This window comes from Rhinolophus sinicus, chromosome 3 (genome assembly GCF_057876585.1).
Source record: "Rhinolophus sinicus isolate RSI-liver-muscle chromosome 3, RSI-T2T, whole genome shotgun sequence".
Classification (NCBI taxonomy): domain Eukaryota; kingdom Metazoa; phylum Chordata; class Mammalia; order Chiroptera; family Rhinolophidae; genus Rhinolophus; species Rhinolophus sinicus.
The window spans coordinates 147530734-147543976 of NC_142503.1; the positions used below are offsets into that span (position 1 = coordinate 147530734).

Consider the following 13243-nt stretch of genomic DNA (forward strand, 5'->3'; position numbering starts at 1 on the left):
TACATGGGAGCTTTAAACACTGAGTAGATTTTAAGCTCAACAATCTATCAGGAAGGTCAAGAGATGCAAGTGAAAAGGAGAATTCCAGTCCAGATCTACTTATAAGATAAACGAAGTACTTGATTGACTATCACTCAGCAAATTGAGGCTGCGAGGCAGACATCGGAAGTAACGCAGAATAAAATAAACCCCAGAACTAATTTGTTGCCACAAAAAGAAGCTATTTGTAGACACAAGCTTAGGCCCAAGAGTATCATGAGCTGGTATTTTCCACTTAAAGCCTCAAAATGTGATTTGGTGCTGTTCCCAGAACTATACAGATTCTAATCCAAACAGGAAACTCAATGTAGACACAATCTAAAAGAGGTAAGCATTAGATAGTTCCCAATGAATGTACAGTCTCAAAGACACAAGGACCAAAAATAGACTCATGGGACAAAGATTCTTAGATTACTTTTTAAAAATCAGCATCTGGTTACCTTGAACGCAAAGGTTAGGACAAAGACCATCCATGATGGGTCCTGCTGAGGCTAACCTGGGAGGTGTGTATAGGGCCGCTCTGTGCCTCACCATAAGAGCCATGCAATAGTCACCCATGAATGCAGGTGGGTGGATGGGGCGGGGGAAGGAGAGAAGTGCAGAGTGGCTCTTCTCTCCTCTGTTTCATTTCTCATCACCTTGCTGTACGGATGCTCCTACTTTCACTACATCAACTAGCCAGAGTTTCAGCTGCTATGTTTAAAGCATCAATTGTAATCCCCTGAGAATCTCCCAGTGCCCATCATTGACACTTTGTGGGGCATCGGGGAACGTGTTATTTTTCCTAATTCTTTTTAAGGAGACTACAGAAATCCTGAGAGGGGGAGGAATCACAAAACAGCAGGTGAGAGAGATGGGGAAAGCCTAGACTTATAGAATGGGGAAGATGGCACTGCCTCTTCAATATTACCTCTTGGAGAACCTGCTCAACCCACATCCTCAGAATGGATGGACAGCCCAATGTGCTTCAGGGAACTTAATACACACAACTTAACATACACCCAACACGTGAACACAGATTCTTGCGCCACAAATAGACATACATTAGAGACCCACACTAGGCCAATCAGAATCGTTTTTCCAGGCATTTGAATTGTAAAGCTAAAAGAAGTCATAGGGAGAAGAGAACGGAGCAATTGCAGAAAAGCAGGCTCTTTTGAGGTAGGGAGAACCGAGGAGTGACCTTGGTTTCTGTATTTAAGTTCAAGTTCCAGTAGGTCCTTGCTGTAGGGTTTCATAATGGACGTCTGAACATCGCCTCTTACGCCGTTTCAATAACCTCCTTTTTTATCTGACTTGGTTTGCATGGGTCCTGATCCTTAGAGTTAAATTATCTATGACTGAGGCAGAAGCAAAAGGGGTCAGGAGTGCAACTGACTTGGACTTATGTCTTAGAGCTGAGAGAAAAAAATATTTAAAAAAAAAGAAAGAAAGAAAAGAAAAAAGAGGGGAACCTCAGGAAAAAAGACATATCTAAATCACCACATGTAAGGTTTTATTTTAAGTCACTTAACATTATTTCAATGTTTCTTAAATTATTTGTTGCTGAAATATGACTTTTATTATGTCTTACTGCAAAAATATAGTGTAAGATTTCTCTGAGTTTGCGATGGAGCTGATTATTTTATATTATTACAGCGAAATAATTTTTATAAGCCAATCAACTAACTTACAAATGTAGGAAACTCAAAAGTTGGTTGTTCATATTTTAACAAATATATCAGCTCTATGGAATTTAAGTTCACATTGCATTACAAAATTATACCTGAAAGTACAGTGGTACCTCGGTTTTCGAACATAATCCACGAGCTGTGAAACATTCGAATACAGCTGACAGCTAGGCCTCAGGATCTCGCACTCAGCGGAAGCTGTGTGACATATTCGACTTCTGAGTCGTGTTCGAAAACCAAAGCATTTACTTCCGGTTTATGGCATTCATAAACCAAAATGTTCGTCAACAGAGATGTTCGAAAACCGAGGACTACTGTATTTGGTTTTGCCCAACATAGGTAGATGCTTATAAATTTGTTGAAGGCTGTTACTTGCTAAATAAATGAAAGAACAAACAAAAATCTATTTAAGAAAAAGAAAATGTTATTATCAGTATTACTATAAAAGTAAATTGTTGAAGGCACAAGTTGATTTCTAATTTGTAGATTCCTATAAATTTGAAATGTTTTTACATCAAGTGTCTATTACTTTTATTAAAAATGAAAAGATAATTCCATTAAAAATTAAGAGACAGATCTAGGGGAAAAATAAAAGAATATAAGTACTTAAAGAGAATTAACTAACTTTTGTAAAGCAAAGAATTGACAAAACCATTGCCTTCGAACCAAATTACTTGTATAAGCTGTAATAATAAAATTCATATAAAATATTAGAAAGGAATGAATTAAAATCATCTAGTTGTATGTTATGTAACTTTCAAATTTATGTGATATGTTTTACTCTTTATCTTAACTCACTCTGAAGTTCTCTGGTGACATCAAAAGACTTGTTACCGGACCAGCTTCCAAAAAGAATTTATGCAAAATTTCTTCAGTAAAGATATTCCACAAGATGACACATGAGTCCTGGTCCCCAGACACCAGCCAACTTTGGTCTAATTTTGAAGAGAGACCATGTGGGTAAAGTAATGAAATAACACTTTGTTGATGGCCTTTGAGAACTTTGTGAGGAAGGGAATCTGAAAAACAACCAAGCACCAAATAAAACAAAAGTTATTTGTGTTCAAGAAATAGTCCTGAGATTGTATTTTATAAATGTTTAACATAAGAAAACTACATATAATTAAAGCTAGACAGTTGGCTAAAAAAATCAATAAACAACTCTTGGACCATCTCAAGAGGCAAGTGCCTCTTCATCAGCCAGAGCGTGCTTTTGATGAAGCACTGATGCTGGTTTTTCAGTCTACTAATTCTTTAAGAATTTTAGCCAGTTACCAATACCAGTGCATAAAATAGCAAACACTGTTCTAAAAGAGTAAATGAATTTGAACATTTTGCCTCTACAAAAATAATCTCAGAACATTACCTCTGTCCTTTAAATTAGCATGACTAAGTCTAGTTTAAAAGAAAAGTTTCATAGAACAGTTTTTGCTTTCAAAGATATTAGAGGTTACCTAACTCTACTTCTTCATTTAACAGATAAAATATTTGAGGCTCAGAGAGGTTAAGCTGACTTGAATCCAAGTATGAAAAAGCACAGCATGATGTTTTAAGAGCATAGCTTTGCTGTTAAACAAATCTGGCTTTTTCTGGGTCTGTTACTCACTAGATGTGTTACCAAAGATGAGTTGCGTTTACCTTCTAAGCCACAGGTACTGCATCTAAAAAACTGGGATAATAATAGCACTTACTTCTACAAGACTGTTAGGTAGAATAAATAAGATAATGCCCATAATTTTCTTAGTACTGGCACTTGGTAGGAAACTGGGTATTTCATACCATAGCTGTACTAGAACACAGCGCTATTGACACCCAGTTTCCACACTGCTTCTTCATTAGCCAAACCTAAAAAAAAATTGGAAAGGACCACAGACCACAAACTCTCTTTATTCAAATTAAAAATGAGTCCCAAAGAGTCATTGTTACTTCCATTAAAGAATCATTAGCTGTTTCTAATTCATCAGGCATATCCTCACTTTATATCTTGTAAGCAAAGCAAGATGAATATTAATTCAGATTCTACAAGTCAAATGTAAGTTTCTGCTTGTTTTCTGGATGAGACAAATCAGCTTTGGTAAAAAATGTTAAGGTCTTAAGCTTTTTCACTAACTTTTAACAGCAGCCATTCGTTCATTGTTATTCACTACTCTGTTTCAGTCACTGAATCCCAAGGTAGTATGTTTTATTAAGTAGCCAAAGTAAGCTGAGAACAATAGTAGACAATGTAACAAGATCTTTTTTTTTCTTAAGTGAGATTTGGTCTTTACCCATAAGGATGTGCGATACACATCTCCAAGTCTCAACCATTTCCTACTTTTTCTTCCTTTACATAAGACAACTTACTGCTCAACAGTATTTATTTAATAAATATTCAGGATTACAATGCACAAAGATATATAAGAACATACTTATATTTCATTAACAAAGAAAGAAAAAATAAATAAAACAGGAAGATACCTTTTTCTCCAGATTGACAAATATTTAAAAGTTTAATAGCACACAAAGTTGGCTAAAGTTGGGGGCGGGGGGAAGGTATTTGCGTAGGTTGTTAGTGGATACACATGTATATTGATGCATGTTCGTTGAAAAACATTATTAGACATATTTTCAAAATTAAACATATACACAAATGTTGATCTAATAATTCTGGGAATTGATACTATAGATATACCCACATATATGTGCAAAGATAGCTAATTCTGCATTGTCTTAGTGCCAAAGACTAGAAAAACTTAAACACAATTAATATTTTTACAAATTAAAATTATTATTAATCATTTTAAATGGGCTCATAAAGAACGTGCTCTAAAACATTTTGAGAGGTGTTTAAGAACATTTCAGTAAATATGTGTAGAATATGCTTCTGTTTGTACAAACTAATTAAAAGAATATATATTGCTATGTTGGTATATGCTTTTATATGCATAGAAAAATATGAGAAGGATATAAAGAAACTTACTAGCAGTTGCCTTTGGTGAAGGAAACAGAAAGATCAAGGAAAGAGAAACATATTTCTCACTGTATGACTTTCTGTTTGGTTTTAAAAATATATATTAAATATATATATATATTTACACATATAAACATGTATATATATATATATATATATATATATATATATATATGCATGTTTTAATGTTTCATATACCTATATCTACATCTATATCTATCTATCTATATACACAGAGGGTGACAAAAAATGTATACATATTTTAAGAAACAAATAAACTGTATTAAAATTGAGATACGCAATATATACTGATAACAAAAGATGAATACAAGTCATATGTATACACTTTTTGGCTCCCCGGTATATATATATGTGTATATATATATATATTATGTATATATGTATATACTATACGTATTATATATACATATATATATATAATATGTATAATTAAAATGTACACATTTTTTATTAGAAAATGCCAGCAAATATTTTAAGCTTTGGCAATGTTCTTAGTATAGATTTTTTAAAGTTGAAATTTAGATAAATAAATAGGGTTGAATAAAATTCAATGACCTTTTAGTAAAGAACCGCCTTCCAGAAGACCTGCTTTGGCAGCATTCAGAGCCTGCGTAATGAAAATTGTCCCATCTTCACAGCCACATACTAGTTTATCAAGACTTGGAACATACTCTGATGAAGTGATTACCACAGTTCCAGCTCCATCTTTAAACCCATAGAAGTAGTCAACAATACTTTGTGACATGATATGATGTTTATCAAAATTATCTTGAAGGGTCCAGGTAGTAGTTATTGGTATCTCTAAAAGGAAAACACACAAAAAGGGAGAATTTGGTTTATATAGTCATCACAGATATTGAAAACATTATCAAGACACTGTCTGTTGGGGTACATAGAGGCTCCTTTGCCATCCTAATAGTGGGTTATAGGCAGAAAAGTTCCCCTGCCATCCACTGTCTTCACTCAAAGTGCAACTTTATTGGTCCTCTGTCCTTCAAGTATCCTCAGAAGCATAGATGTGCATTAGTGCATTCATTTTAGACTTAGGTCAACTGAAAAGAACTGAGAAACTCTTACAGTGATATAGAATGGTGGACCAATCTCACGAGTTCTCTACTTGCCTTAGCAATGTTAAGAAGGAAAATTGGGGGTCTTTTAGTTGTGTGAGGTGAATGGAAGAAATTTATTCTTTAACTGTTAAGAGTAGGAATATCTCAAAATCATACCATAACCTCAGGCAACTATCTATGGCTACTAAGAGTACTGATTACCATTTTATATACCATGTTTCCCTGACCTAGCTGGACCATCAGCTCTAATGCATCTTTTGGAGCAAAAATTAATATAAGACCCAGTCTTATTTTACTATAAGTAAAAAAAGTCTTGTAATATATTACTATAAGTAAAATAAGTCTTGTAATATAAGATCAGGTCTTTATAATATAATATAATATAGTATAGTATAGTATAGTATAGTATAGTATAGTATAACATAACATAACATAACATAACATAACATAACATAACATAACATAACATAACATAACATAACATAACATAACATAACATAACATAACATAATAAAATATAATACTGGGTCTTACATTAATTTTTGCTCCAAAAGACATTAGAGCTGATGGGCTGGCTAGGTCTCATTTTCAGGGAAACATGGTAGCTGACCACCTAAGCATTTGAACTGGGCCTCAGGCAGGTTTCAGAAGTGGGAGAGGCTTGGCATCCAGGAGCAAAGATGGCCAGTTGAAGCCAACCTACCTCTCTATGAAAGGGCCTCTTCAACCTTGCAGTACACATGCCACAGTGACTGTGTAAATCTCAATCCCAAACCTTAGACTAGCTCTGAGAGTTTTCATAAAGTTCTACGGTTCTAATGATAAAGAAGGTGGACAACACATTTTATTCCACCGCTGGAAGTAGAACAAACATGAGAAATCCTAGAGCTGCCATGACGCAGGCTCAGTAGTGGGCATGATACACTTTTTAACTGTTAAAGTTGACTTGTAAGAAACTTTTCCACACACCATACCAAACTCTAAGTCTATCTCTTGACCCATTTCTTATTAATCTAGGTCTCAATAAATCATTTTGAAAACATTTGGGACAGAAACACTAAAAGTACACAATATCAATGAAAACGGTAACTAATGGAAATGTGTGCTTAGAAATGCAACTATTAAGGACCCTGTGTCTGCTGTGTCCAGACACCCGGACAATGATTCATGGAGACGATACACTGATTTTGAAATAAGGTGAAAAGAGTAAGATGGGTTCCTCAATGTGGAACACATAGTCTTAGGAGTTTGAAGGTTCTCCACAGTACTGTTTACTTTGATGGTTTCAGTTTTTCATTTTAAGAGAAATTACAATAAGCAAATATTAAATCATTCACATTGCAAAATTTAGTGCCCAAGTTTATCCCTGTGCTTGCTGCCCCAAGAAGCAGTACTAACCCCAATAGAGAAATTGGTTGAGAAAGCACACGGGCATGACAAATTGAAAAAAACGTAAGTATGGTGTGTCAGCCTACTCTATATTGTTGTTGCCAGCATGAATTGTAGTATATGTGATTAGAAATGGAAATTGTCTTACCTCTAGGGGAACCATCAAACTTGGAGATGGGAACATCAGGGATATGCCACAAAGTAATTCTTCCTGAGACTTCACCAGAGAAAAGTACTTTATAAAAAGGCTCTTTCCTTTCATTCATGTAGCCCATGACAAAGGGAAGGCTCTGGTCCAAACAAAAAGTTATTGTTTATATAGGAAAATATCTAAGCACAAAATGACAGTCACTGTTTCTCAATGGAGGAACAAGGTTTCATAGACGAACTAAATTGAAAGTTTCCATTTATTTCTGCTGTTTCAAAAATTTCAAGTAATTATAATCTCTTACTCAAGAAAAGTAAAATTTTATAAAATAAGAAGTGATATCATCAGCTAGACTTCAGGGAGTTAATAAGAATATCTAACATTTATTGAACATGTTCTGTGTATGTATTACATATACTGTTAGGAGCTTTACATGTATTCAGTTAAACAATGCTCACAATCATCCCATGAAGCTGGTACTATCATTATCTTTACAGATGAATAAACTGAGAGTGAAGGGCTTGATTTATCTAAGGTGATTTAGAGGGCAATGGGTTTTTGAATCCAGTAATTCTGACTCAAGAGCCCATATCTTGATGATAATACTTTACTGTCCACTAAGAAGACCTGATTTATTTATGGTCTCTTCAGTTCCAATTGTCAGTTAAAATAGCAACAACAAATATTTGCACGGTAATTTTGTGTTATTAAAATGCTTTCCACTTTCTGTTGACCATTTTTCAGATTTAACATACTTGAATCCAAATTTTCCAAGTACTCACAAAGGAAAACAAAAGTGAATCCATTAACTTATTAAAAATGTATGTTTGTATTATTATATTAATATAAATATGAATCACATATTTATAATTTATATAAATGTCATATATTTATAGAGAGAGAGTTATAATTTTGCTGAGGCAGAATATGACTGTTGGGCATCAGTTTTCTGACAGACATGCTTTCACTAGTGAGTCTAGAGTCTCCCTACTACTCAGTGCAATGTAGATGTTCTTTGGGCAGACTTGTATATAGAGATTATGCACAAAGGAGTAAAATTAGAAAAATAAAAACTACCTTTGATGTACAAATAAAAGGCACCCTGAAAAGAAAGCCAAGTGCTGGTGTTTGAATTAAAGAAGTCTAAGAAAATGTCAGTTCCTAGTCAAAAGTATATTTGAAGGTCTGGACTTGGGGACATTAGTGGAAAAATTCTATTCTGTATCTTCAGAGAATATTAAGGGCAGAAATACTGCTACATTTAATCCTCACAACAAAGCTAGAAAGTAAATAAATATTGTTAAGTCTTGTTATGGAGATAAGAAAACTAAGACAGAAAGAGAATAAGAAACTAATCCAAGACCATCCAACCAAGATGTGTAATCCTCTATGGTCCCAAGAAATGAGAACATTGTGGAAGGGAAAACAGCTCCAATGAAGCAAGTTCTCTGAATAAATCTTGTTTTATTTTGTTTTTGTTTTGTTTTGTTTTAAGATTCAGAAGGCCATTTGGGGTCTTAAGAGTTCTCATGGCCATCATTTTTGTATATGTTGGAATGGTATTGATAAAATTTGGTTAAGTTGGCTTTTCAAACTCTCTCAAACTTTGGGAACCTAAAAATTGAAGCTCCACAGTGTCTGGAGGATGACTGGCGTTGGGGGGGGGGGGGCACACAGCTCCTCTCTCGCAGCTCCGCGTGCTGTCCCTAATGCCCAGACCCCCTGTGCTGCTGTTATCTCTGCTGCCCTCAGCTTCTCACTGCCATTCCTCACTTGCTCACACCCACTCCTTAACACCTCCATCCTCCTTCCCACTCTACTTCTGCAATTCACCTGCACACCTGCTCACAGCCCCTTCTATGAATTCTGATTTTTCATCACAGGACCCAGTACCCATCACAAGGAGTACCCATCCTCCAAATGGTAACACAATAGTCATTAAGAGTGAATTCTCTTGGGCTAATGGCCTGGATTCAAATCCTGGTTTTAGCACGTATGAACTCCATTAAAAGAGCTAATTACCTGACAGGTAATTTACGTAACTTCTTTCTGTCTCATGTTCCCTAACTGTGAAAGAAGGCTAAGGCACCTACTATGTGGGATTGCTGTCAGGATTAATGAGTTGATAAAAGGAAGGCACTTAGAATGGTTCCAGGCACTTGGAACATACTCAATAAATATTAACCATTCTTATTGTATACTTTCAGAATAATTGAGAAACTCACTGCAAAGACCCATTACCAGACTCTGGGGCTGAACTGCCTGGGTTCAAATTTTGGGAATTGACTTCTCTGAACCTCAGTTTTAAAATGAGATCATGGTGGGAAGTGATGCAAATGATATGGTGGGAAGTGATGCAAACATACCGTGTGTATGTTTGACAATAGTAAGGACTCAAAAATAGTTCCCTATCATTATCACCATTGTCATTACCCTTAGTTCATGCACTCAAATTTCTTATGTGCAACCCTCAGGTTGTTTCTATCTCAGTTACTCTCACCTCAGCGCTGCAGTCCTTCTTCTCAGCTAAGACCCTGGGAAGCCCAGCTCCCCATCTTAACAGCCAGGTGCCCTGCCACCAGCCTCAGGGATCATCAGCTGTGATGTGAAGCCAGGGAGACTCTTATAAAGCTACTGGAAGGAAGGCGGAATCCCTATTCTTGCTACTACAACTCCATCAGCAGCTATGTTCCCTACATCACCAATAGTAATTCTGAGAACATGTGACTCTCAAATCTTAATTTAATTCTATGGTATTGATAAAAAAAAAAAATAGTCCAGTCAATACTACATATTTACACAGCACTCTTTTCTAAGCTCATTATGACTATCAAATTCATCTCCCCACCCCACCAAAATGCCTTCATTACCTTCTAAAGGCAAGAGCGACTAAGAAGTCTTATATTTAGTGAATATGGGTGATTTAGTGAATATGGGTGTTGTTTGAATAAAAAGAACAATGTCTGACTTTAATTTCTTGGCTGGATACAGGGCACGGAAGAGTACCCTTTATCCAGGCTGAGTACACCATCTTCTTTCAGTTTCAGACTATCCTATTCATATCTCACTGGCTTCCGAACACTTCCCACTTTTAAAATACTAAAACAACCGTGGTTGTCTCAATAACAATTATTGATAGAAGACCCAGAAATCTTTATCTGCACATTTTGAGAAACAATGTAAGGTAGCACTTCATAAGATTAGTATTTTTTAAGTTAATTTTTAACTGCCATACTTTTTCCTCATAGTAATGTATATATTGATATTTACAGTAGACTAGAAGTTCCTATTTAGCTTTCAGGGGAATTTGCGCTTTATAAAAATGCATTCTGGAGCTCAAAAGGAAGAAAGGCAGGTCTTTTTAAAGTAACTAAAAATGCCTTTCTGAGTAAACGGCACTACTGCTTTTGTGATCAACAGCAACCCAAAGCTTTATGGACGCCCACAAATGACTTTGGAAATACTGCTGGATGCCATAATTCTAAAGTTTGCCTAGGCCCCAGTGGTACCTGGAGTTCTCATTTTTGGATGACAGTTTCTTAATCAAGCTTTTGCATCAAAACCTCACAGATATGTTAAAGGAACAGTCACTGAACTATAGGATTTCCAACAGCCATGATGTCTAATTAAGCAAACCATCACTCTGTAAAAAGTAATATGCTTCCCTGGTTGACACATCAATAGCTCAAAACTCCATTATCCATGAAATATATTTTTGGATAATTAACTGTTGACTAAGTCCAATAGGTTAAAAGAAAACACTTTGGTTAATATTACTATAATAAAATAAGTGCTTAAATTTCCAGGCTTCATAGAGTGTCAAAGATATAATTCAGTCGAGTAAAAGCTCACAATTATATCCTCAATTCTCTACCAGGATTCATAATTATACTTGTTTAGAGAAGAAAATTTATTCAGAAGAAGAAATAAACACATGTGAAAATGATCTCAATATATAGTTAACTAAAAAATAAAATAGGATGTAAATTTAAACCATTTGATAAAGTTTAAAAATTAGATACATCAAAATGTTAATAATGTATCAAACCAGCTATCAAAAGGATCAGTGAAAAGTGTGTGTGTGTGTGTGTGTATAGAGGGTGTCAAAAAATGTATACACATTTTAAGAAAGGAAAAAGGTGTATTAAAATTATACTGATGGTAACCACTTTGAGCACCTCTTGTAATAGCAGAAGTCAAAACATGACTTGCAATCATCTTTTGTTTTTGGTATATATTGAGTATTACAATTTTAATACAATTTTTTCCTTTCTTAAAAAGTGTATACATTTTATTGGCACCCTCTTTATATATGTGTATACACGCACACACACACACACCGAGATAAAAAATAAATACGGCAAAATGTTGACAATTGATGAATCTAGGTACAGGGTACATGTAAGAGTGGTGATTATACTAATTTGAAACTTTTCAAATATTTGAAAAATTTCCAATTGAACTAAGTAAATACATAAAATAAGAAATATTTACAATATTTATGGTGGCAATATTTATGGTGGCTATTTATGGTGGCAAATTAGGAATTTTAATTCCTTTGATTTTTAAAACATTTATAATTTTCTGTAATAAATATGTATTGTTCAACCAGACTTGAAAAAAATAGATTTTTTAAAGGCAAAGTTTTCTCTTCAGTAGCTATGAACACTTAGATTTGATTTTCTTGTTAACAACTTGATGTGATTCTTCAGTTTTTTTCAATCTTGACTCTGTTACAGACAAAGCAACACTTATCTAAGACACAGAGTGAAACAGCTTTGAGGTAGTCCCTCTTTTCTTGCATTACCTTATTTTCCTGCACAGAAGTAGAGCACAGTAAATGAGGATAAATGGTCTCTTTAAGCACTCTTCCATCAGCAGGGTATATGCTTTTTGAAAGCCCACTGCGTGGCAAAAAATAAAAAGCAAAGTTTACAACTTTGGGGTCCTTTATTCGTTTTTTTCCCCTCCCACTTTCAAAAGCCGGATGGTACCATTCAAGTTTCTAAATTCTAGTTAGAAATTGTTGGGTTAATAATTACAAGTGACTTTTTGAAAACCCAGCACCAGCTGTACAAGTTATACATGGTTAATCTCATTCCTTCCTCCCCTGCTGTTTTATACAAAGGCGGAAGCCTACCAAGCCCAGAGTAAATCTTCTAGTGCCAAAGTTGTTTTGTTCTGGTTTTTGATCATGGGCAGCATGCAGGGATTTTTCCATAATAAACCTCCCAAAGTTCATTTTCAACCTGAATGTTTTGTATGCTGCGCCCATCTGAGCCCACCTGTTCAGCAGCTGATAGATGTAACTGTGACCATCTTCTGTCCAGATGATGACTCTGTGAGCAGCAAGCACCTCTCCACCAGCAAAGAACTGCCCACTTCTAGTGACTTCAGTGCATAGAAGGGAAAAATCACAGTAATCATAAACCTAAAACACAAAATGAATGGTGCACATTAACAAAAGCTTTCAGTCTAATCTGCCAATGAGATGAAAGATAAATTGTGCTTATCAAGACTATTGAGATCACAGCATTAATGCAACAATATATGAAGTATCAATGATAGGCCACACTATACTCATGTATCAAGATATCTTACTAGTACTTATTTTTTCATATGTATCCTAAGGTAAGTTTCAGTGGATAAACTTTATTTAGCTATCTCATTCCAAAAAGTGTCCATGAAACACAGAGACCAAAAAATCCCCAAAATCTCTATGTAATTTTATCATTTCCATACAGATCGTCCAACTTTAACATTTGCAAAATTTATTACACAAAAAAGGTTTATACAGCAGAAATCTTTTGTTAGACCATACACTTTACATTTTCACTTAAAATACATCAGCACGTAAGTAAGACAACATTGTGTTGTTAACTGAGCCAGGTATATCAAACATTAAAAGATAAAAGGATGCTATCAAGTGATGGTAACTTTCTTTGTTTCTTCTTGG

The 13243-nt window shown here is 34.9% G+C and overlaps 1 protein-coding gene across 2 annotated transcripts in view; it reads right to left on the reverse strand.

The window, feature by feature from the left end:
- Nucleotides 1-13243, reverse strand: part of WDR72 (WD repeat domain 72) — a 206072-nt gene that overhangs the window by 147408 nt on the left and 45421 nt on the right. For both annotated transcript variants that reach the window (XM_088797215.1, XM_088797214.1), the window contains exons 8-12: nt 12573-12718; nt 12095-12191; nt 7288-7429; nt 5236-5481; nt 2508-2728 (exon numbers count right to left, since the gene is read on the reverse strand). In XM_088797215.1, coding sequence (XP_088653341.1) covers nt 2508-2728; nt 5236-5481; nt 7288-7429; nt 12095-12191; nt 12573-12718 — 852 coding nt within the window. The remainder of the gene's footprint in view (nt 1-2507; nt 2729-5235; nt 5482-7287; nt 7430-12094; nt 12192-12572; nt 12719-13243) is intronic.